Genomic DNA, 25,928 nt, shown 5'->3' on the forward strand with positions numbered 1-25,928 from the left:
TAAGCTACTTCTCCACCCTTTACTTCAGTAGCAGAAACAGTCTGGCATTATTTTAAGTGTTTTATGAGACATATTCAGAGTAGTTTCATCATCATCTAACTAAATAGCAAAAACTACTGTATACTCATATCACATACAGCCTAGTGATACCAACACCTAATTTAATCCTCTGCCATTAGTGAACTTTTGGACAGTATTTTCAATGTTTCTACATTTTCCGTAATAAGATCAAGTATCATTCATGTTCAACGCCATTGACATTTTACTGTCTCGCAGTCCCAGACACTTTCGGTACTGTTCCCTCTCCTGTGAAGCAGCTTACTTCATTCATGGGTCTGATGATGTCGCTCGTAATTAACACACCCGTTTCTTTCACATGAACAAGCTCGTGGCTGGATGAGAAAACCCAGAGTTGACTGCACTAGTTGATGACCTGCAGCTTTAATATTTGCTATATTTGCTTTAATATTTAATATTTAATATGATATAAAGGCTGAGCTCTCACAGCACAAACAAATCCCCACACACGCCCTATTTGTAATAACGACTCGGAGGCTAGTGTTAATGTTTTTTCTTTTCCTCAGTTTGCAGCTCATGTTTACAGTAAATGTAGCATGACATGAGCCAGAGGCCAGGATGTGAAGGGATATCAGACATTTTAATATTGTCGACATGGCATGGCTGTCTTTGATGTGGAGCTCTTCTTCATATTTTGACAAGCAATGCTATAATCATATCACTACTTTTTTTTGATATAATGAATCTGCCATTTCTATTCAGCTATTCTCCTTGAGTTCCTCTTAGAAGCACTTAATTCTATCGACATCCTCCCTACCTGCCATGCCTTTGAGCAAATAACACAGCAGGAGTGGAGGTCTGAGATTGTCCAGACATGCTGTATTTTTTATGTGAAAGATGCAGTTTTGGTTTGATTAAAAAAAAGTGAGCAACCTAAAAAATATGGGCATGCCCAGACTGGACACTCTTCTCAGTGTTCAACAGCCATCTGTCAATTTCACGACTGAAACAATAATTGTTCCACGGGGAATTGTCTCAGCGGAAACTCAGTATTATAAAACTTTCTCTTCATCGTCTTACCTACCCGTGATTGGGCCCAGAATATACCTTAATGGACACCAAAGTCTCGTGGATGATCCATCATTTCCTGGCCAGCCTTGACAGCTGTTTTCATGCCTTTTTCTAATCAAGGACCCATTAAGAGCTCATTAGAATGCAAGAGGGGAGAGGGAGGGGGCGATGTGATTGCATCCAATTACATGCAGACTTGAATTCATCAAGTGATTTGGTCTGGGAGAGAGGTAGGTGTCTTTTCAATGGGGATGGCAGGAAAGGGGCTGCTTGATGTGATTCACTTATGTCACGTCAAAGTAGAAAAGTAGAATGAAGTTTGTCTGCTGGATGCTCATAAACCTTACAGTACCTGTCATCAGTCTTTCAAGAGCACATTTATATGCAGTAATACTTCAGCTGTATGACAGGAACAGATTAATGATGCTAAATGAAGCTTTCATTATGCGGTAGCCTGGTTCCTCCCTCTGAATAGTCGCCAACGTCTGATTTGTTTAGGTATTCAAATATGCCTTGTCTTGTGCTAATTGATGGCTGTTCAGTGCAGAAAGAGTTGACCAATTAGATATAGTTTGGTGAGATAAAGAATGGGGATAGTGTTTTCCTTCTAGCTAATATAATTGACTTGACTTTACTACCTAGTTACATCCATGAAATGTAGTGACAGAAAAATATCTGCAATTGATGCAGCCGTACAAGCTGTTGTCAGTCCACATAAAGAACATTTAAATAGACATTTTAATTCAACAACAGAACCAGATGATGTGGATTCTATTGGCTTCGTCAGACCACAACCTCTAGCGTGCACCAGGGCAGTTTGCAGCCTAGTGTGCGTCTTACAGAGCCAATACTTCCAAGTCTGAGGTGATGGTTCTCGGATGGAAAATGGTGGATTGCCCTCTCTGGGTTGGGAGTGACTTATCTTCCCAAGTCAAGGAATTTGAGTACCTGGGGGTCCTGACCATGAGTGAGGGTAAATGGAGCGTGAGAAAGATGGTTTGGTGCAGTGTCACCAGTGACAGGCCGGACCATCGTGGTCATGAAGGGCAAAGCTCTTGATTTACAAGGCCATCTACAGTCTGACCCTTTCCTATGGTAATGAGCTTTTTAGGTAGTGACAGAAAGAATGAGGTAATGGATACGAGCAGCAGAAGTAGACAGTTTTCATGTAGGGTAGCTGGGCTCACCCTTAGAGATAGGATGAGGAAGTCAGACATTATGTGGGAGCTCAGAGTAAAGCCACTGCTCCTTCGTGTCGAAAAAGGCTAGCATGCCTTCTGGGTGCCTTGTGTTACATGTTTTTGTGGCATGTCAAACTGGTAGGAGGCCCCAGGTTAGACCCAGAACACGCCGAAGGGATTACATGTCTCTTCTGGCCTGGGATCACCTCAGCGTCCCCCAGGAGGGGCTGGAAAATGTTTCTGGGTAGAGGGATGTTTGGAATACCTTGCTCAGCTTGCCACCCCTGCAACCTGGCCCTGGATGAGCGGGTGACGATGGATAGATGAATCTCTAAGCTGGGACTCCCTCCTTGCTATTTTTTATGCTAAGTTCAGAGTTCTTTGAGTCTCAGAATATTTGTGAATACAGCCCCTGATGTTTTTGCAGAGCCCATTTACTCTTTTGTTATTACTCAACATGATGCTGGAGGGATGGATACTGTACATCACTGGCTACTAATTTGCCAGAGCAAAACAATATTTAAGTTGAGGTTTTTTTTTTTAACTTTTTCTTTGTGTTCTCCGTATATTCCCATAGTGTCACCTGAACCAAGTGATTATTCTTGCTGATGGCATTCTCTAATATGTCTGCAACACATTCTTAACCAGCAACTCATGCAAGCCGTCTCCTGTAGAAATAGAGGGGCAGGCTGTTCTTTGGCAGTCTTTCAATATCACATTTTTTCTTTCCATTATCTCATGAATAAATGAGAAATGGTAATAAAGTGACTCCATGGTGCCATATCAAACTGGGAGATCAGAGTACAGAATCATTAGCGGTGAGGCATGCATACATTTCAATGAACCCAGTTAACTCTATGCAACTTATCAGAAAAGATAAATGTAGAAAAAGATGGCTACTGCCAAGATAGGGAGTGTTGGATGATAGTTTTATGACAAAGACACCCAAACTTGTCCTTGTTAAATTCTCTCAGCATCTTCACACATTTTCTTCAGAGGAGTTTTTTTCTTTGCTCTGTCTCTTCATGCTGGAACTTTGCCTTAGATGTGGAAAGTAAACATAATAAATTAGGCAATCATAACTGCCTGTACCCCAAAATAGCCTTCTAAAAGACTGTTAAAGGAGTCATTAAATGTTAATGTTAATCTCTACCAATACACTGTATCAAGAAAATTCAAGGACAGATATTAAGTTTCAAGGACACATTGCACTGTGTGCTGTTTTTTATTTTGAGGGAAGAAAGAATCAGAATATGCATATGTGGATTTTGATGCAGGGGTGGGGGTGTGGGGGGGTGGGGTTAGCAACATATTTTAGCCAAAGTCACACAATAACACAAACAAAGTAATTGATCAAGGCAGCAGTAGACCAGCAACTCCCCTTTTCTGATAGGTAGAATTACTGTTTCTGTATAAGCATTCAGATGGTTTTTAAGAAAGTAAAGACAGCTTCAGTTCCCTGTTGGAAAGGGATGTCTGATTGCAAGGTAATGATTTATACTTCTGCGTCAAAGCGACGCCGCACCCTACGCATTAACCTGATGTGCACCTCACCAGAAATATAACTGCGGTGGCGCAGACCTCCAATCTACGTTGGAAAGCTGAAACCATTCACCTCAATGGAAACTATTTTTAATTTAATTTAATTTAAATTAAATAAAAAATTGTTTACATTTCCCTCAATGGAAACAATTTTTTATTTAATTGAATTTAACAGATAAGAAACAATAAATTGTGAAGACAATAAAGACTCTACAAAATAGCACTTTAAGTCTTGCGTGTGATTTATCCTGGCTTCATATGAGCAGAGGAAATCTGTGCTAGTTGCTAGGCTAATTTATGCAGTGTAAAATGCCATAGGCTTGTGCTAATAACGTTAGCATGTTGTATGTGTTTGGAAAACGTGTTTAGTATAAGACAATTTGTTTTGTCGGTGAACCTTGTGAGGTCTAATAGAGCCGAATTTTGTAACGTTACCTTTGTTAAAGGGAAATTTCGGTTTATTTCAACCCGTCTCCTATCGTCCTAAATTTGGTTCAAGTGACTAGTGACATACAGATAATAGTTAGCATGTTAGCCATTAGCCTAGATACAGCCGAAGCGTCAGACCTGTTAAAACGTAAGAGAACGGGCATCCCTTCAAGTGCAAAGTTAGTCCACTAAACAAGCTTTTTTCCACAAAGACCGCCTCATATCGTTAGGATAAATGTCAGAGAACATATAGAAAATGGCATGTAACGGCTAACATGCTAACTATTATTTCTATGTCACTAGTCACTTGAACCAAATTTAGGACGATAGGAGACGGGTTCAAATAAACCGAAATTTCCCTTTAAATGTTGCTGTTGTCCCTGGTTTTATATGAGAAGAGGAAAAGTCAGCTAGCTGCTAGGCTAATTTATAGAATGTAAAATGCCATAGGCTTGTGCTGAAAACATTAGCATGTTGTATTTGTGGGGGAAGTGTGTCCAGCAAAACAATAGTGTTTTGTCTTTAAATGCTGTGAGTTATAGTGAAGCTGATTTGTGTACTTGTGTTTGAAATTGTCGCTATTAAGCCATTTCTAATGTGTTTTCGGTGTGTTTTAAATCAACTAAATTTTCAAGCACTTCACAGAAACCCCGCGTCTGTCTAGTGTTTTGGAGATGCAACCACAGAGTGACACAGACACACCACCACACAAGTTTAAACGCTCACAACGGCGTAGACCACATGCATAGGGTCTACATAGAGCTGATGCACAAGTATAAATCCCGCTTTAAGCAGTGAAAATATTCTAACTGATACTGAATTTTTTTAGGTGGGCTGTTTTTTAGGTGGCTAAATATATTTATGCCCCTGCTACATTCACAGCAATATATTTCACGCTTCTGTGGCGATACTCCTGTCTTCTTCTGCAAAAGGGGGTCAAGGTGACCGCCATCTACTGTATGCAATAAATACACTGGTTATGGATAAATACGTCATACAACCCCACTTCAAAAAATCCAAACTATCCCTTTTATTGGCCATCATTACTTGATCCAGGGCAGGCACACATCTGCAGCTGTGATCGAAATTCTGTTTGTGCAGAAGCATTGGGTTCATTCAAACTGCTGTTCCCCATTCAAAGTTCTGTCATGCCTGTGGCACTCACAGGGGGATTGCCCTGCAATCTCACGTTCGATCTTCTCGGGATGTGGAGAGTTGAAAGAGGAGAAAGACAGCCTTCTGGCAGACAAAAAGAAAAGAACCTGTCAGTGCTGCCGGCCAAGTATAGACTGTTTTTTAGACACCTGTCCAAAGAAGAGCAAGATGGGAAGATAAAGGAAAGAGCACGACGAAAAGCTGGACAACATGCCCTGTGCTATGTCCTTTCCAAACTCACCAGAGGCCGTAAATCCCTCTCAGCATGAAAACACGCTCTCCTTTTTCCTGCAGCGTGTTGTCAGGATGACTGGCCACAAGTTTGAATCTTCTTTTGTTCCCCGGTTCACTCCACTTCACCATTTAATGTCTTGCATGATTTTTTTGAAGGTAGTTGTCCCAAATTTTTCTCGACTGGATCGAGCCCAATTTTTATGTCTATCTACCTCCCACTTACTCCCACTCACAGGAGCTGATTCACATATTAATTGCATCACCCCTTTTTTGTGTTAGTTGCAACATTGAACTCCGCTGGTGTGTTGCCAGTTTCAGCTCTCCGCTCATGTTAAATCATCCTTTACAATGCCTACGTTTTCCTCTGCTCCTCTATCAGCCCTGTTTTCACTACAAGCACAGAGCCCACTCATGTGTCAAGGGCAGCATAGCTGACTTGATCTCAAATAGCAGAACAGAAGCATCGTGTTCATTGACATGGTTGGGCTTTGATGAAGAGAGGGTCACAGAATGCCTAAGGGCCATGAAGTATAACATGCGCCGTGCTGGTTTATACTTTTTGTTCTGTTTGCACAGAACAAGATAAAAAAAAAATGAGCTGCCAACAACATCCTTTTCCACTGTGGCTATTTTCCTATGATTGGGCAAAACCTTTGCTGTGTACCTGGTCCTGTTGAAGATACAGAGCTGAAGTTAGCAATAGCCCTCGTAAATCGTCTGTCTGAACCAACTCCAAATGGCTTTATCTTTGAAATGGCAGCTGACTGCATAGATTAAAAGTATAATTTGTTTTATCCAAGCATTAACCTGTGAATGTTGAACCATTAGAAAATATCTTGTTTGCATTCATGCAGCAGTCTAATTTATGTCTTTGATAAAGTAATTTCTATGAGGCAACCTCGCTATAAATTGGAGCTTTTGACATGTTCATAATGTGAAGTTTGTTGCTGATACAGTGTCGCAGGATCTATTGATTCAATTTTTACATTTTTCATGGTGAGGGTTAATTAGCTTTTTAGCTAATGTGCTGCAACGTGTACTGTATGTGCACAGTCACTGCAGTTTGTCAAGATATTTTAAAATTTTCTTTTTGTCACATTGAATTATTATTTTCTGTTTTTGTGACTAATGCACCTGAGTTTTGGTTTATTGTTCCCCTTGAAAACATATTCTGTTTAATCGTCTACACAATAGGGATTCTGGATCAGGATTATTTGGCCCTGAGTTCGTACAAATGAAATATCTGCTGAGACCACCAGATCCTGGAAATTGTCTTTGGACATCTCTAGTAAACAATGTTGAATTATGGTGATTGTCAGTTGACTCAAATGAATATTTTTCCATCATTGACTGATTTTTTTTTTTTTTAACCATCGTGGAAAAATCTGAAGGCTGCCTGTCATTTTGACAGATAAGAATAGTGAGAGCTTTACGTAAATCAAACCCCTGTCCAGTTGGTGGCGTATGCATATTAATTAGCAATTGTCAAGTCTTGTCTTTGATGTCATGTTCATGACCTTGATGTCTAGCTGGCTTAAGCCAAAGAGCCTGCCTCAGCTTACCTCTTTGCTTTAGCCATTGCACTGGTAGGCTATATCCCTACATACCACTGCAAAATATCCCGGCAGCCGAGTGTCTTAAGTTTCTTTAAAAAGCCCAGTTATTATGATGACCTGAATTAACGAGGTGAAAAAAGTAGGGCAGGTCAGTTTACTACTGCCTGGTTAGCAGCAGCGAACATCCAACATCTGTCAATTGATACAGGCTTTGGTCCCACCAAACTCACATCAACACCAAAATGGCATACTATGTTATTAAAACCATCAGGTAACATTTAGCTATGTGTTTTAGAGTGAGTGCAGCACAATGAGGGGCTAAGCGAATCAATGAGCTGCGTGCAGCTTTCCAATGAAAGAAGATTTTACCCATTTTAAATTAGAGAAGACACCTCCAGCACTGAGGCCCAAAATAGAAACAGAGGAACTGATGCAGTGGAGAATGAAGGACAAGCATAAAATAGTCTAGTGATAACATTATCAGCCAGCGAAAACTAAAATTAAAATGACAGGTAATAACAGATTATAACAGAATTTTTACAGCCCTGTCTGTCAAACTGATGGCAGCAAGAAAATCTGGTGCAACGTCTGTGTCAGACCTCTTAATAAAGGTGGAAAAATAATGCTGACTGTTGTTCTATATGTATCCCCCACTGTTGATTAGTTACCTCAAAGGAAGGATCCTTATGAATTTGGTACATCTATTACTTCTTCCTAGTCACATGTTTGTATATAGGTCAGGCTTTTACTGTGAAATATCCCATTAGGCTATCTGGTAGCCATTACATAACCAAGCACACAATGGGTATTAAACCAGAGATCCACCCAAGGCTTATATTTTCCCCTGGAAAACGTCCAGTGGATGCAGATAGATGCGCTGTTTCCCTCTCTCTGCTGGACAGTTAAATGGAAAAATCACTTCCTCTTCTCACTGCTCAGAAAGAACCGTGTAGGTAAATCCCCTCCCATGTAACAGAAGCTGCTCCTTCGTTTTTTTAGATGATTTCAAGCCAGATTCACAGTTGGATCATCTTACCCTGAAATTCTGCAAACACTGCAGGATATAATCTAAAAACTATTAATCCATCTATCCAGGTTTCCCACATAAAAAGACAGTAACACAGAGTTTGTTAGTTAAATTACTGTCTGCTACATGGGTGCCAATCATGTTTTGTGGCTTTAAACATTTAAACAGCTTGTTGGTTCAGTTCGCTAGATGTGTACAGGGAACCGTGTGGGCAGACACACAAACATTTTTTCTTGTCTTCCTTGATTGACACACACACACACACTACTTAGCAAGACGCTGTTGAGGTGAACTTTGGATCCTTTGCGCAATCCGGCTCACCTCTTTATTGTCGTCTGAGACAGTAAACATATTGTAAGGAATTTTCCCTTTTGAATTGCAAAACTTTATAAAAATTTAATATGCCACACAAGTTTATTATTGACTCGTTTTATCCACCTCACCTGGAGACGAAGGACAGAAACTAGTGACTAAGAATGTTGTTTCACAGCAGGATTGCAAGTTTTAACTGAGTGAAGACATTGCTTTAGAGAGAAGGAGTTCAAAATACTTTCACAACCTTCCCCAAACCAAACAAAGAAATACATATGTCTCTTAGTTTTCGATTGTGGTAGCTACAGTTTGGGAGAAAAGGTTCTCAAATGCAGTGGTTCCAAACTGGTGGGTCATGTCCCAAAAGTGGGTCATAGGCCCTGTTTGAATGGACCTCAACTGACTCACAAATGAGTCAAGTTTGTAAAAACACACTTCACTTTTCAGTACAGTAGAATTCCAGCACGGAGCTTTTATTTCGAAGTGCCGTTTTCTGCTGTAGAGCGAGTGACTAAGGGACAGCTTCTTGGCAGAGATGGCAAACTAGTTCAACGACATGGCCAAACAGAAGTATGACGCTGAATGTAAACTGGGTGGACCTTGAACTAATGACTAAGGAGAAATCTGGACCCCATGTCTGGACCAGTTGGGAACCACTGCTCTAATGTTCACCTTTCAGAATCTTAGCAACTTAAACTTTCAAGTATGACCTTTCAAACGTATATTTTAGTAGAAAATAATGTCTGTAAATACAGAATAAAACAAGGTTGCAACTTTATATCACGTTCATTCATTTACATTCATTTGGCAGACCCTCTTGTCCACACAATAGAAGTACAGATGTTCGATACAATCTATATTGTTCCCCACAATGTGTCCATACATGACTCAGTTTGCACTGTTTCAACACACCTGACATTATTACTTTACAACTGTGTATAAAGGATTGAGCTCATGCTATTAAAAACCAAACTGTTATCAGTTGCACCATGACCCCACCTTCTAATATGTTTTTTACACGCTCTATTTTCTTCCCCTGAAAGAACAGCAAACAATGAGGGGAACAAAATGAGTTCATGAACTCTGAGAGTCAGAAAAACAGAAAACATTTCTCTTTTTTTATGTACAGATGCAAACACTGATAATACTGAAATATGTTGGTGAGTGTAGAAATAGGAATATGTTAATATCTAGCAGGAATTCAGTCATTTGAGTCTCATTTTAAACAGCTCAGAACGTGACAGTGGGCGACGGCCGTGTTTAATGCTTTGTTCAGGCACGAAGTAATCAGGTTTATCCTCATATCTAATCTTTAAGGCTGACTGTCCACAGTGTAAATTAAAAGTGACCAGATTGAGTTTGTGTATTTAAGAACGTGTACTAACATGCAATAATGTGTGGTCATAGTGATGGCACACAAATGCACGTGCTGACTACGTGTGATTGCAGCCCTTTTGAAAAAGTAAACCCACAAGAAAGTAATTTAAACTGCCTTTTAGACTGCTTACGGTGCAGTGCAAACATGATGACTGTGATCATGTGTTTTTTCCATTACAAACAAAACAGATTTTAGCTGTCTCAAAAGCTTTAGACACAATGTAAATGTTGATGTGAAATATACTGAGATATACTGAAATAATAAAAATAGGAGACACTTCGAACTTTGTATCCCCCTGAGACTCCATGTCCTCATACGAGGACATTACATTTTGGGTTTACTGCACCTTAAACTTCACTCCACTTCACTCAGACCTGTTGTCCTCATTCGTGGACACTTTCTGTGCCATCTAGTGGTAGTAAGAGCACAATACACTCATCCATGTAAAAACAAAATGGCTGCCATCTCTGCCAAGTCAGCCTGTAGCCGATCCAGATACAAAAAAGGACAAGGTCCAAAACCTGATCACATTTAATGGTTGAAACTTGTTTATTTATGATTAATAATGTTGATAGTTTGATATGGCAACACATTTGACCAATTTTAGCAACAGTAACAAACTAAGACGCTGTTAATTAGGAAGTACCCGTTTGAAGACGTTGGGACTTTAACGTTGTCTTGTTTGAGGACATTGGGACTTAATTATCATCGACAGTGTTTAGGTTTTTTTTTTTTTAACTTGTTGGGTCCTACTGATCCCAAATATCTAGGAGAAATTAAAAATGTTTACCAAACAAAACTTTGGGTCTCAGGAGGATATCATGGTTGCATTGCCTTCTTAACCCTGACATGACAATAGAAGATTGGATTATATCACCTATGAAAGAGGTAAACTTTGGGTTCAGCTTCCAGCAGTTCTACATCTTTTAAATACAAATTCTGTTTGTAAAAATGTGGTTATTTGACCAAGTAAACAAGGGCTTTACAAGTATATACACTGAGTTCTTCATATAAACTGTAAACTCACAATTCAACACTATTCATACCTATTTTCGTAATCGTGGATTAATAAATAAATAATACCAGATTCACAGCAGAGCATAGTATATCACATCTTTGACATGAAATGTATATAAGGGTCCAGAGGTTTGAACCATATTTCAGGAGAGTTTAAACATCTGTCTCTGCATCATTTGCCGCACAACAAACAGCAAAGCCATTAAAGTCTGCATTGTAACCAAAGTACCTGTCAGTGCTCTCATTAACTTCCTCCTCCCTCTTTTGTTACTGCGATGAAATGTCTTTAAGGTAAGTGGAAAATAAAAGCAGGTTTTAGGCCTTAACGGTTATAGAGAGGAAGGAGAATTATTCTTGAATCTTTAACCCCCAACCTCCGAGAAGGAGCTGCTTTGATCTCTCCTCTCCTCCTCTCTCTTCTTCCTCACCTTCCTCCTCCTCTTCATAAGCAGTCCGGTTACACAGATAGTTTGTCCTGTATTTACAAGTGTCTTTGGATGAAGGCATCCAGTTTTGTTTGTAACCTGATTCAAATATGACATCACTAGATGGTGTGTTCTGAAATCCCTGTTGGAAATATGAAGTAACTATTTGAGATGGGCAGTAATTGGTGTTGCAGTACGGTAGGGTTGGCGTGTTTACAGTGCTGTCGTCACACCCTGAGTCTGTCAACTCTGAGCCATCGAAGCTCTGCAAGGATGCCAATGATGGCCCGTCCTTTGAGTCTATGAGGTCAGATAAAAGGAGTTTTCTCTCTGAGTTACGTGGTGATACTTTGTCACCTGTGCTGCCCAGTAACTTAAAAGTGAGTGAAGGCAAAATGAGTTCTCCATTGGTGTCCCGCACCGTGTGCAACAGCAGTGGATTGCTCTCACAAGAGTCCAGATCAGGTGATGGTGGTCCTCCTTGAAAGGTCATCTTTGGATTTGTTCCCCCTCTATCCCAGCTTTCTCCACTGGAGGACAGTGGCAGGTTACTGGTTTGTCTGTTGTCATTGATAGCCTGCTGAAAGCCTTCATTCTGTTCAGCAGGCACGTGGACAGCCACAGCCACTACACTGTAGATTTCGGAGGACTGGGCGCTCGTGTCTTCAGTATTTGGGGTCGGACTGTGTCCACCTGTGCTCACAAAGGAGCCAGTGCTGCCTTGTTTGGCTTGGTAGGGGATGTCCTGAGGGGAATAACCTCCAGTCCCAACTGAGGGCATATTTGGCTTCGCCCGGATCGTCGCGTAAACAGTTTGTTCACTTTGAACGTAGAACTCCGGTTTGGAAATGACGATATTCCTATCTGGATGCAGTACTGTGGGTGGGCTGCTGATAGTGGTTACCTGTTTTGAAGATAAGAAGAGAGACTCATTAATGTCAAATAAATGCCAGGTTTTTGTAGATGACCAACATATTAAAATGTGGGAACTATAGCAGGGTTCCCGCAGTCATGAAATTCCTCGAGCAGTTATGAAATTGGGCATTTTTCCCTGCCTGTAAGTGGTTTGGAGCTAACAAAATGTGTTGGATGAGTTTTAAATATACGTTGTTTTGCGTATTGCTTAGAATATTTTCATTAAAATCTCAAAACAATGACTGTTGAAATGTCACCAGTATTACATGATGCACACAGACCAGACCAGTAGGCATCATTGCCAAGGTTGTGGCCCCTTTTGGGTTAAAGAAATACGCTGTCACATCAGGAGAGTAAAATGCAGTAAAGCTGATGTGTAGAGGGTTAATGAAAGCTTTCACACTGAGATTTGAGGCACATAAGAAACATAAATATTCACTGTCAGTGTGGTAAATTGCTAAATGATGCTGTGACAGTTACTACTGATGGATTGCTTACATTAGCTTTAGTGTGTGGCTGCTGCAGTAAGTTACAGTCATACAGTATGGCAGCTTGACAGTATGACTGTCTTCTCAAAATAAATCTCAGCCTATGGATCAAACTGTTGGCTATCATCAGGTTGGTTATTTACAGACGACACGCAAGTTGAAAACACACTGGTGTGGCATTACATGACACGCGTCAAGTGCCGCCCCTAGCACAAACAGGAGGTGCTGCGCAGCAATGCGTCATCAGAAGACCAAACAAAGTTGTTCCTCCACCTTTGCATTAGCTTAACTTGTCAACATAATAATCCAAACATACATAGCCTTGACATCTGCATCTGGATCTTTGGTTTTCATTCCCCCAAAACGGGATGCAGCCTTGGTGTTTCACAAAATGACTGTATGTGCTGGTTTGATGTATTGGCAGTGGGCATATGCAGGTAGTTGGTGGCAGATATGTCCAACAAGCCAGTGACGATAGTAAATGCTACCAGTTAGCTTCTCCATAAATGCCTGGGAAGTGCTTCTTCGATAATGTACACTTTTACTGCTATATAGGCCTACCCATTTTAATCTACTCAAATAAAGTCATGAATATGGGGTAAAATACTATGAAAAAAGTTAAAGAAAAGTTTTGAAACTTTATTGGTAAAACTGTGTGGGAACTCTGTATATGCTACCATGTGATTAAAAAATTGCTTTTTTATGAATCGTCTGAATGTGAGTTAAAATTGTGTCTTCATCACCACACAAGACTTCAATCACGCTGCATTTGTCATCCCTGAATGCCCCATGAGTCACTGAAATACTTTCGCACATTGCTAAAACAACATCCACAGTGTTTAATTACTTTTAGGTTGATGCGTCACATGAGGACTCTGAACATTTGTGCAGTAATACACAAGCCAGAGGGCTTGATTTGCCAGTAAGGCAACATTTCCTTGTCGACACACCAACACAGGACACAGGACAGGAAGAAAGAATAGTCTCACCAATGACGGTGGCAAGCTTTTCTCCTTTCCACCCTTCACGTAGTTGCACATACACACAACTGAGGTTATGATTATGGCTAGAAGAGCAGCACTCACGAGAAGCCATGGCAAGAACTTCAGAGGGTCACCTGAGGGAGAGGGCAGTTGGTGTCACATACCAATCTGGGAAAACACAACCTGTAAATTCAGATAACCTCAAGGGCTTTAAAACTGGGAGTTCTAAAAATTCTCAGTGACACACAAGCTTAGGCATGTTTTCAGGGAGTAGCATTGTTGCATGCCTGTGTGACGTAGGACAGAGGACATATCGGTACATATACGTACCTCTCAGAGGGAACTTATCTCAACGGAAATCTACACAGCAACGTATAGAGGTGGATTTCCCCCTCCCTCAGGGGTAGCTTTGAGTGCATTTTGCAAGGTGGAATTGCCCGTGAACCCTCGTAATATGTTGTCTGTAGTCATCTCCAATTGTCAGTTTAAGCAGTAGAGAATAAACAATAAGGCGAGCTGAGGTGAGACGAGCATCAGCTTTCATAAACAATGTAATCTAATCTCATGTCTCATCAGCATGACAGAGGAGGGAGAGGTCACCACCCAAATGCCAGTGAGGTAGATGCAGGCGTCTAAAGAGGCAACTGATGTGACAGAAACTGTCTTGATTTATTTCCAAACACTGCATCCTTTCTAAGTGGCTGCAATCACTTGAGGAGATGAGCACAAAGTACTTCAAGTAAAATAAAAAAAATAAAATAAAACACAACATTTTCTCCACAGCAGGTGGGTCCTTGAAAGCCTCCCACTAAGATGCTGAGTATCGCACTATTGCCGCAAGTGAAATAAAGTTTTTGTAAATATGATAATAGTAAATCTGCTCCCTTTAGGGACGTAAATGAAGTTATTTATTGACTTTCATCGTTTCATCCACTCCTTAAATTTGCGTAAAGTATTGGGCACATCATATACTGGTAACACATATCTTAGAAATTTTAGCCCGATTACATTAATGAGCCGATCGATGCACGTCTACTAAGAGTGTTTCAGAAGTAGTAGAAGAAGTTGTATTGAGCATTGTCCTCACCATGTAGTGTGACACAGAAGGTAGCACTCTCACTCTCTGGCCGACCATGCTCAGTACAAGGCTTGTAGATCACGTTGCCACAGTACTTGGTTTGGTTGTTCTTCAAGTTGATGACAAACCGGCCAGTTGTGGACTTGTTGACCTGGAGACACAGAGGGTCATGTGGATTACAACTGATCCATGTAGTCCATCGCAAAGGTCAGACGGATAAGAAAACTACGGCAAATCCAGAAACATTTGGGACAACAGGGACAGATGGATAACAACATCACAGTTTAAAGATCGACTGCTTTAATTTGCGTAAACGTATAAAATTATGATATGACTGAATGAATATATGTACAGTATGTCCTAGTGTCTGAATGAAGACTCACCAGCACAGCCCACTTTGGGTAGGTGATTTTTAAGGTATAAACTAATGCAACTTTGGAGGGCCCTTTTATGCTTCTGGTGATGATGTCCGCAACGGAAACTCCATTCGGCCCCAATGGCAGGGTGACATTAACATGCAAGGATGACACTGTTGTGTAGTAAGACAACGTGGGCGGACCAAAAATAGCTATAGGGAGACAAACACGAGGAGTGAAAACATGTTACAGTAGAATACATCTGGCTTAGAGGAAACAAAGACATGCATGATAGAGCGTGGAGATTCTTACTCTCTGCTATAGGTTTGAACCTGTTGGTGCTGTTGTACACTCGACCGTTGGCGTACACCTGAGCACGGTAGTGAACATCATGAAGCGATGGGGTCTCTGCAGTCAGGTCACAGGACAAAGCAGTGATGTTCTGACACTCTTGTTTTACCTGGAACGGCTGCTCCTCAGCATCACTGTAAAAAGTGCAATACGATGTAATCAGACGCTGTAGCGTATGATAGCCATGTGGTATTTAAATAACTATTTCATACAGATAAGTATTCACTAGTTTTAGTCATGGACTTCCAAAAATAAACATTATTAAGCATTTGGTGTGAAATTGTGACAACTTGCAATCTGAATCAATTCTGTGCAGTACACGGCTGCAGAGAAACAACCACACAAAGATCATCCTGGCTGTGCCAAATCAGCCATTTATCATTTAAGCACAGTTCCTCTTTGAGCGAGACAAATGACACCATTTTATTGTAACAAGGAGCTGATATTGAGTGAGCATAGTAAAACTAGTCTTCCTCTGCAGCTGATTTGATTCTGAAAGTCTCTCCGGCAATTCCAGGTGACAGTGGATGGGCTAAAAGTCAATAGGATAGGGGTGGCACTTGACATTTTGTCTGGGAGTCTGCGTCATGAGTAATTAGACGAGATGACATTTCCACTTTGTTGAGATCATTTGTAGAGACCGGGTGAAATGGAGGAAGGGAAAACTTTTAAATCAAAGCCATGAAAATGCTCTATGAGCATCTTCTCTCAATGAAGAGAGCAGTGTGCAGCCCATGATAATGGCAAGAAAATGGCCCTATAGCTGTTCTTTAGTGTTGCTAGCTGTTGAGTTGAATCGTAGCGGCAGAGTGGTGTACCTCAAAAGCAGAAATACACAAAAAAAGGCTGAATCATTTCCTGAGAATAATCTTTTTTTTGTCTCTATTCTGGGTAACAATGGAGGTTGTAGGTAAGTCAGTTTACCGTAAAACTTCAGTTAGAAGCCTCGTCCCAATTAACCCAGTCCCTTTTACTAGCCCAGTGTAGCTACACATTTTGACATATAAACGCCTGTCTCAATTGTGGTTGCCAAGCAGTTCATTTTTTATAGAAGTTCTGCGGATGTTTAAAACCAGGTTGTTGTTGACGTCAAATTATGTGTCCATTCCTCGATTACCCTCTAAGTTTTTAATATTCCTTTAGTCTGTAAGGGTCCTCAGATTAAAAGAATCAAAAGGGTTTTTCATAAGAATTAATCTTGTATTATTTGATTTTGAATTTAATTGTGAGAATTGTTTTAAACAGGATAAAGTGGTGTTGTGTTGGTATGCTGGGTGCCGTAATCCTTGAGTGTCATGACTCTTCCTGCTGCGCTGTCTGTCAGAGCTAAATCAAATCAATGATTTATAATCGATATACTGGTTTAAACAAACAAAGTGATTATATTTCCTGCTGAGAAACAGTTAGGAACTAAAGGCCTGTCCAGAAATAGGCCTGTTGCTATCAGTGATTTAAGCAAATAATAGCCCGGGCTATTAATTGAGGTGGTACAGTAATTCACTGTACACATTGAGAAAACAAAGAATGTCACTAGATTTATCCTTAATGTAAAATAATAGTCTTTGTTTTCACTATAATGATAAAAACTTTGTAATATCCAACATGTGCTGGATTCAAGTTGGATTCATTGTGTCTCTATAAAGTGTGTTCCTCCCATAGATGAGCCCAGACCATCTGGTGACCAGGGTTACACTCTTGCTACCAGCCTACAAAATATTCATTGTGCCGTGCCTCGACTGCGAGTGTTTACCCTGCGAAAACATTTTTCCTGCTTTAACCACACCTCTACGTATGGATCTGTACATAGAGGCACAAAGGTGCAAGAGGGCAGTGGACGTAAAGATGTAATAATAATAATCCTGGGTCTTACCTCCAGTACCGGACGGTATAGAGGACTTTTTGTCCAGGGAAGGCCGGTGTCATGGGGTCCCAGCGGAGCTCGTTTTGAAAGTTTCTGGAGACAAAATACACTCTCTTGTTGCCAGTTGAAAGACAAGCTGTAGAAAAAAAGGCACAAGGGCAAAATCTGTGAATCGTTATATGGCGGGGCTGATGTTGTTTCCTTGTTTTTAGTCAGCCTAGTTTCATTTTCATAAAATCTGTTAAATTCATTAACCTAAATGTCAATTTTTATATAATTTTTGTATATTTTATAGTTTATATTTTTTGTTGATTGCAAGTAAGCTAGGACACTGTTCTCTGCTGTAACAAGAGCCACAGACAACCATTAGTCCTCGGGTTCTGCTGCAGCCCAAATTTTCAATCACAGCGCAATCTGTAGAAGCCGTTCAAGCTCCAGCATCCTCAGCCTCTATATATGAAGTCCTGGGAGAGGCACAGTCACTCAATTTTTACAGTATAGCCCCTCAGGCCTGAGGAGTGATACAACGCACATACACTGGCTCCAGGACTACGGGGAGATTATGTAAGATGGACTTTGCTTCTTCTGGTGGCTGAAACTAAAAACTATGCTTTGTTCTTTGACACAAGGAAATAATTGCTTGTCTTGTGCCGGCGTACAGGAACAAGGATGCAAAACGCCATCCTGAATTTTACAGCTTGAGTCACTCATACATAGACCACATTTTAATGATGAATGGAGCGGGTGGTTTACCAGATCAGGGCATGTTACAGTTTTAATGTTATAGCTCATGTTGTTTATAGAAGACTTGAAAGACGTTAGATTGTTGCACACAGAGTGGTTCATTAAAAATTAGCATTTTTATAAGCTGTACAATGATATAGTCAATATTACATCAGCCAGACTGTGAAATGAAATCATATTTTCAGTCAATCACTATCACTTAAAATGACCAAAGTCCTCATTGTGTGCTGGGGCTCTCCTTCATTTAAAATGAGAGGGAATCACTCTCTGTCAGATACGTTATGAGGCTTTATTGCATTGCTGTGATTATTTATGTCTCCTATTGGGACTACTTTGTCAGAAAAAATGACCCATTAAATATTGGACTGCCTGTAATCAACATCTGTAAATCAAAACATAAAACCACACAAGCCCCTCTGTACTCACCATAGCAGAACAGGAGGAGGATGATGACCTTCATAGACCACATCTTCATCAAGTATGTGGGTCACACAAAAAAATAAAATCTTACTCTGAAGCTGCCGCCGCTTGTGTTGTGAGTTCAAAACAAAAGCAACATATAATACATACTGCAAAAAAGAACACAAAACAAATACAAAACAAAAACTCCCTTATCTCCAAAATAAAACCAGAGTCAATGTCAAAAGGGCTGTAAAATATTATAAAGCTGTTTTGGGTTTCAGTGCATTTTTCTAGCCTCCGTTCCTCAACCATCTCTCATGTGTCCTGGGAAAGGAGTGGCTTTACTTAGGTGTGCAGGTGTACTTTGGCATATGTTATCACTTTGTTCCTGTTTTTCTGCTTACTGTATGTTCCGCCCACTTGCATTCTCTCTCCAGACTTCCCTTTTCCTCCTCCTCCCTTCTCCACCTTGAGTCTCTCTCTCTCTCTCTCTCTCTCTCTCTCTCTCTCCCTCTCCCTCTCCCCGTCTATCAGGTTATATCTGGTTTCGAGTTTACTGGAAATGATCGAGACTCTCAACAGCAAAAGACAGAAAGTGAAAGAACATGCTTACACACACATGGTGAGGTGTGTGTGTGGTTTTTAGCTCACTGTGTACATAGAAGCTGAAACAACCTAATGTTTGTTCATAAATGCTATCATACAGTTTCGGTAATGAGCAAATAAACAGCTGATTGAATACATTTATGAATAGTGGTGTGCGCAATTATGGCATTAGAGTGATGATTCAAAACAAGCAGGGAGACGTGCCTTGTTGCTGCTTTTAATAATCTTATATTTTGAGTACTTATGATACTGTGCAGTTACTGTATACGTCAGTTTAAAAATCAAATTTGGGCTGGCAGGACAGTGAGGTGGATGCAAAAGGAAGGCCTGAGAGTGCGGGTGGGAATGTGGATGTGCAAGAGTTCAGAGAGTGACAGGAGTGATATGATTGATGGACGGGGTTCTGGTGACATAAAAGAAAGTTTATTAGAGTACCTCAACAAAACTCTTTGCACTCTACAGAATTTGAGGGTGTTTTCACTGAAATCAGAGCAGTGACTCAGCATTTTTTGTGCATATGTGAACACTTCAAGAGAACTTAGACCCCTCTGCAGCGAACCAGTTTGGTTTGCTTCAAGTACGCGTGTACAGAAACACGAAGGTTTTCCTCCAATTTTAAGTTCATCTGAAACTGAGGGGCTTCATAACTGCACTGCAGTGCCACATCAAAGTAAAAATGAAGCTATGTCAATATCTATATTATAGGCTATAGTGTGAACAGAAAGAGGAATGAGGCCCCATCAAAGCTGAAGCTGACCACAAAGACAACTGAGTCCTCTTTCTAATGAACTGACAATTTGAACACAAAAAGAACTGCATCCCTTTTCTGTTGGTCCACTTTTTTTGTAATATGAGATGATTGAGTTCAGTTCATTTCAAAAGAACTATATGGGAAAACACCCTAAATCTTAAGTTATATAAGTGTTAACATGTCCATCCTTAATTCTTGGTGCTGTATACAAAACACCAGTGGAGCAGCTGTTGTCATGCTCTCCAGCAAGTCACTGGTTGCTTTTTCATACGTTCTCTCCCTTTGAAATTTTGGTTTTGTGGACCTCTGCGCTGATTCCCACCACAGATTTTAGTGATCCTTTAGCATTGAAGTCAACATCAGTTTGTTCATCACCCCTACTTTTAGCCACAACCTCCAATCTGTCTTGGTTCTCCTCAGACAGCTGAATACTGTTTCACGTACAGCTGAATAATAATAATAACAATAACTTTATTTATATAGCACAGTTCATACAGCAAGTGCAACTCAAAGTGCTTTACATAATGAAATGAGAACATTTCGTTTGAAGTGGTCTTCTGAATCTGAGTCTGATGTCCTCAGAAAGGCTGTTCCAGAGACAAGGGCCAATGTCACAGAACCCAGCATCACCGTACTGAAGAGACTGGGAAAGCCACACCACATCACGTAGCATCAGAATGTGGGCAAACCTCTCCTGGTGGCCTCAATAACAAGCACCTAAAATAACATGCCACCATGCACTGACAATAAATGCCTTCAGTTGAATCCATTTCCTCTTTGATTTGTTTTGTCTCAGTAGGACAGGTTGGAAGTGCTTCCACAAATGCAGGATGTCATTGTCTCCGTATGATGCAAACTCTGCTTTCTCTGGTGGCCAGTGTTTACATATCACTAATGCAACCATATTAAAACTTATTTATTTTAGGGTGCATGTTTTTTTATGTGTTAAAAAGTGTTTTTTGGGCAGAACAACTGAGCTCCCATGAGAACTACATACCTTCAAGAGCTTTAGTTTCCGTTTGCGTACAGATCACCAGTAGGGTCGCTGAAGTGACGTTCTGTTAGCCAGCCTGTGGTTGCTATAGAAATGTCTCTTTTGCTTTGATGAATCAAAATCATCTCATTCTCATTCAATGCATTTTCTTTATTTTCATGACTATTTACATTGTAGATTCTCACTGAAGGCATCAAAACTATGAATGAACACATGTGGAGTTATGTACTTAACAAAAAAAGGTGAAATAACTGAAAACATGTTTTATATTCTAGTTTCTTCAAAATAGCCACCCTTTGCTCTGATTACTGCTTTGCACACTCTTGGCATTCTCTCCATGAGCTTCAAGAGGTAGTCACCTGAAATGGTTTTCCAACAGTCTTGAAGGAGTTCCCAGAGGTGTTTAGCACTTGTTGGCCCCTTTGCCTTCACTCTGCGGTCCAGCTCACCCCAAACCATCTCGATTGGGTTCAGGTCCAGTGACTGTGGAGGCCAGGTCATCTGCCGCAGCACTCCATCACTCTCCTTCTTGGTCAAATAGCCCTTACACAGCCTGGAGGTGTGTTTGGGGTCATTGTCCTGTTGAAAAATAAATGATCGTCCAACTGAACGCAAACTGGATGGGATGGCATGTCGCTGCAGAATGCTGTGGTAGCCATGCTGGTTCAGTGTGCCTTCAATTTTGAATAAATCCCCAACAGTGTCACCAGCAAAACACCCCCACACCATCACACCTCCTCCTCCATGCTTCACAGTGGGAACCAGGCATGTGGAATCCATCCGTTCACCTTTTCTGCGTCTCACAAAGACACGGCGGTTGGAACCAAAGATCTCAAATTTGGACTCATCAGACCAAAGCACAGATTTCCACTGGTCTAATGTCCATTCCTTGTGTTTCTTGGCCCAAACAAATCTCTTCTGCTTGTTGCCTCTCCTTAGCAGTGGTTTCCTAGCAGCTATTTGACCATGAAGGCCTGATTCGCGCAGTCTCCTCTTAACAGTTGTTCTAGAGATGGGTCTGCTGCTAGAACTCTGTGTGGCATTCATCTGGTCTCTGATCTGAGCTGCTGTTAACTTGCGATTTCTGAGGCTGGTGACTCAGATGAACTTATCCTCAGAAGCAGAGGTGACTCTTGGTCTTCCTTTCCTGGGTCGGTCCTCATGTGTGCCAGTTTCGTTGTAGCGCTTGATGGTTTTTGGGGACACATTTAAAGTTTTTGCAATTTTCCGGACTGACTGACCTTCATTTCTTAAAGTAATGATGGCCACTCGTTTTTCTTTAGTTAGCTGATTGGTTCTTGCCATAATATGAATTTTAACAGTTGTCCAATAGGGCTGTCGGCTGTGTATTAACCTGACTTCTGCACAACACAACTGATGGTCCCAACCCCATTGATAAAGCAAGAAATTCCACTAATTAACCCTGATAAGGCACACCTGTGAAGTGGAAACCATTTCAGGTGACTACCTCTTGAAGCTCATGGAGAGAATGCCAAGAGTGTGCAAAGCAGTAATCAGAGCAAAGGGTGGCTATTTTGAAGAAACTAGAATATAAAACATGTTTTCAGTTATTTCACCTTTTTTTTGTTAAGTACATAACTCCACATGTGTTCATTCATAGTTTTGATGCCTTCAGTGAGAATCTACAATGTAAATAGTCATGAAAATAAAGAAGACGCATTGAATGAGAAGGTGTGTCCAAACTTTTGGCCTGTACTGTATGTCCACTGTCATATTTATGCTTAGTAAAGCCTTGACTTCACTGTTGGTCCGTTTGTCAGAGTTTCCTTAAATTTTTTTCATTATGAGCTGTTGTTTGTGTTTCGTGTTGTCCGTTGTTTACACAACTAATAGGGGTGGGAATCAGAAAGCAATTAATTTTATTATTCTACTAGGCTACCTAAAGTTTAATTTGTATTTGTAATATTAATAATTTATATAATAAAAAAATATACTTGGCACTGTGTGATAATACGATAGTGCCACACAAAAATATTGCAATATTATGCTGTATCAAACTTTTTTCCCTCACCCCTAACAGCTAACGGGTTTTTAAAAACTTTGGATGCCAGTGCAGCATTGGCTGTGTTTGACCAATCATTGCAGCTACACTTATGACGTCTGGTCCAATCACTGTTAATTTACATCAATCATGGTGAGTGGGTTGGGAGAGTACCTACTCTTTAATAAGAGCTGACAAAGTAGCAAGCGCAAAATGTCGTTTCAAGAACGATGGTTCCTAGTTCCTGTGGTTCAGACACAAGTAATTTTTGGGTTCTTGGAACTATGAAAAACTTCCTCTTGTACAACAGTGCCCATTGATGGCGGCCAAAGACCAAGAATTGGTTGTGAGTTTCTTAAAATGGTTACCAATGGCAACCATTGTCGAGCCTTATCTTTCCAATAATGGTGGTGCTGGTACTCCAACATGTCTACTTTACTAAGGTACAAAGTTGATTTTCTTTTTGTATTTTGCTATAATCAGAAAAGGTTTGTACAAGTTCAACATTGCAAGAAAGACGAAATAAATAGTCTCAGTAATGGTAATGGTCAGGTGGGATAACCAGGGTTTGAGGTGGGCAGGTGGAACTTCCAGGTTGTTGTATGAACATAAAGGACAGGTAGCTTCATCAAAGCAAGCGTCAACATTGAGCCTTTGAAGAATGCTTCACGGATAATTCTCACGATGACTGAATTAATTTCCTACACAGGCGAGCATACACTTAGAGCTCTGGCACAGGAACACCTACTGTGACAGGAATGCAGCTATTGTTACTGTTATTCTTAGGTACACTTGTGTCAGGCGTCGACGCCATTGTTTAAAGGGTGGATTTAAGAGTTGATGAAGATACACATGATGTTTGAACTCTGAGTAATGACTTTAAATACCAAATGGCATGCATGGCCACCCAAACATTACACCCATAAAATGCTGCGAGTGGTTTCATCCTCCTGTTGTGATTGGCAGGGTAACATCCTCATCTTGGACACCTACCAGCTCACTTGTTGCACTCTCTTGTGGATACAGAAGTATGGCTAAATCCTGCCAATATAAATGATTGTTTAATTGGTTTAGTACTAAAAACTTTAACTCTCCTATAGGTGAGAAAACTAATAATTTTAAAATAGTTTGTGCCTATAGCCTTGGAGTTAAAAGACCTCATCACTCATTACTTACTTACAGACTAAATCAAAATACAATTCATCAGAACAACAAGTTCACAAAGATAAAATTTGGGAGAACTGGAGTCTGAACTCTGTGGGTGTTTAAACCCTTCGCCCTAGGATAGTTGGGACTGTGTTTTTCTTTTACTGTCTTTAATACAAAGATATAAATTCTGCTTTGTTAGGGCAGCAGTTTAATTTATGCATACCTTTGGAATCTGATCATTCGTAAAATCAGGACTTGGACAAGCAAATGTGCCTTTGGCTTCCCCTTCTTTATTGCACTCTCGGGGGCCTACTGTTCCAGTGGACTGAAAATTCTAGCCCCAAATGTTCTTTTCTCTGTCAATAACGTTCGCCTGGTGAATTCACACAGATCCCATATACTTTTTTCTGTACAGGTCTGTACAAGGACTCCCCCAAATATACTAAATGTATTCACAAAGCTGTGTTTCTCCATTAAAGATGTTGGCTTTGATTTATATTCATAAAAAGGCTGTTTAAGATGAAACTGAGCCTTTAATGTGTCCTTAAAGTTATGTCACATTTATGTATTTGCAGCTTTTATGTTTCTTGAAAGGAAACGTTGCATTTTTAATATACGTTAATTTTGATCCCCCCTCTGACTCATTTCCCCTCAAATGAAGCAAATTGTCCACGTGACTCCTTGTCTCTTTATATTAAGTTGTCAGCAGTTCAACCAAAGCTTTTTCCCCCGTCTTGCTTGAATAAAAAGTTACATCTTGTACAACGCAAATTGATTTTGCAGACTTTACTTAAGTGTTCAAACTACATGTGCTAAGTAAAAGTGATTTTAAACAATTTGCATTAAGTCATAATTAGAGTGCTGCTTTTCCAGTGCCAGTGAAACACAGTGTGGCGATAATTTCTCCTCTACAGCGAGAACTTTTAAATATACTTAGATTCAAACCATTACGCATACAAAAGAAGCAATCAATCTAAACTCAGACAGACTGACAGATTTTAAATGGATGAAGTTTTGGTTAAATATGTCTCATGAAGGCAGCCTTTACTGAATTGCCTTTGCAAGAATAACGTGAAGCACAGATTGATTTATTCCACCAAAGTAGAGGCAGTCTACTTCAGCTAATCTCATTTAAAGCCTTATTGATTTCAGTCTTTTCCTAATATTACATGTACTGATCTCTGTGTACACAATCTGTCCATCATCAGCTGTTGTCTGTTTTCACTAAGTTATGGTCAGTGGTACCTTATTATAGGCAACAACATCCTGGCAGTGATTTGCTTCGATGGTCAATTTTAATAAGGCCGTTGTTTGACTACTCTCCTGTAACCGGTGTCATTACAGTATGCCACCTGGCTGCAAAATCATAAGGGCCCTGCCTCATTTGTAAACCTCAGAGATCACGCTGGCTTTACATGGAACATGTTGAACTGTTTTATGTTTCGTGTTCGAGTGGCTAAACTTAAGAGAACACAGGTGCAAGACAACAAAAATTGACACTGCGATATTCTACTTTATTCTCTTCTGAAAGGTAGTGATTGTCTTTATGTTGTCTGCATTGTAGAACCATGATGAATACAAAAAGAGTAGGTGGGCTTTACAAAAACATCAGGGGCCATATTCATAAATGTTCTCCAAATATTCTCAGAGCTTAGACTGACCAAACGTCCTCTTTTGCCCGGACATGTCCACTTTTCACGTCCCGTCCGGGGCGTCCGGGGTTTTTTTATAAACTGATGATAATGTCCGGTTTTCCGTGTGTTTGTGTGTGTGTGTGTGTGTGTGTGTGTGTGTGTGTGTGTTAGACTGCGGCACGGGCAGCATATTTCTGTCCGAACCTGAACCGAGCCCGACATTATTTAATGACCAAAGCACTGAGTTTGTGTCACACAGTTGTTACAGG

General features: G+C 40.4%; 1 protein-coding gene across 1 annotated transcript; it reads right to left on the bottom strand.

Moving 5' to 3' along the window:
• Positions 1-8,608: 8,608 nt before the first annotated feature.
• ifnlr1 (interferon lambda receptor 1) lies at positions 8,609-18,866 on the bottom strand. The gene is made up of 7 exons (XM_049584097.1): positions 18,548-18,866; positions 17,387-17,513; positions 15,478-15,650; positions 15,193-15,377; positions 14,819-14,960; positions 13,738-13,865; positions 8,609-12,249 (listed from the first exon to the last, which is right to left on the bottom strand). The coding sequence occupies exons 1-7, from the start codon at positions 18,594-18,596 to the stop codon at positions 11,269-11,271; spliced, it is 1,785 nt and encodes a 594-aa protein (XP_049440054.1). The 5' UTR covers positions 18,597-18,866; the 3' UTR covers positions 8,609-11,268.
• Positions 18,867-25,928: the final 7,062 nt, after the last annotated feature.

The sequence above is a fragment of the Epinephelus fuscoguttatus genome, linkage group LG8, assembly GCF_011397635.1.
Source record: "Epinephelus fuscoguttatus linkage group LG8, E.fuscoguttatus.final_Chr_v1".
NCBI classification, from domain to species: Eukaryota; Metazoa; Chordata; class Actinopteri; order Perciformes; family Serranidae; genus Epinephelus; species Epinephelus fuscoguttatus.

Bases quoted from the DNA above. Each gene is read 5' to 3' on its own strand.
- ifnlr1 (XM_049584097.1), bottom strand. From the start codon at position 18,596: ATGAAGATGTGGTCTATGAAGGTCATCATCCTCCTCCTGTTCTGCTAT. The intron at 17,514-18,547 runs GTGAGTACAGAG...TTTTTTCTACAG, and splicing joins CCTCCTCCTGTTCTGCTATG to CTTGTCTTTCAACTGGCAAC. The intron at 15,378-15,477 runs GTAAGAATCTCC...GTCTCCCTATAG, and splicing joins GTTCAAACCTATAGCAGAGA to CTATTTTTGGTCCGCCCACG.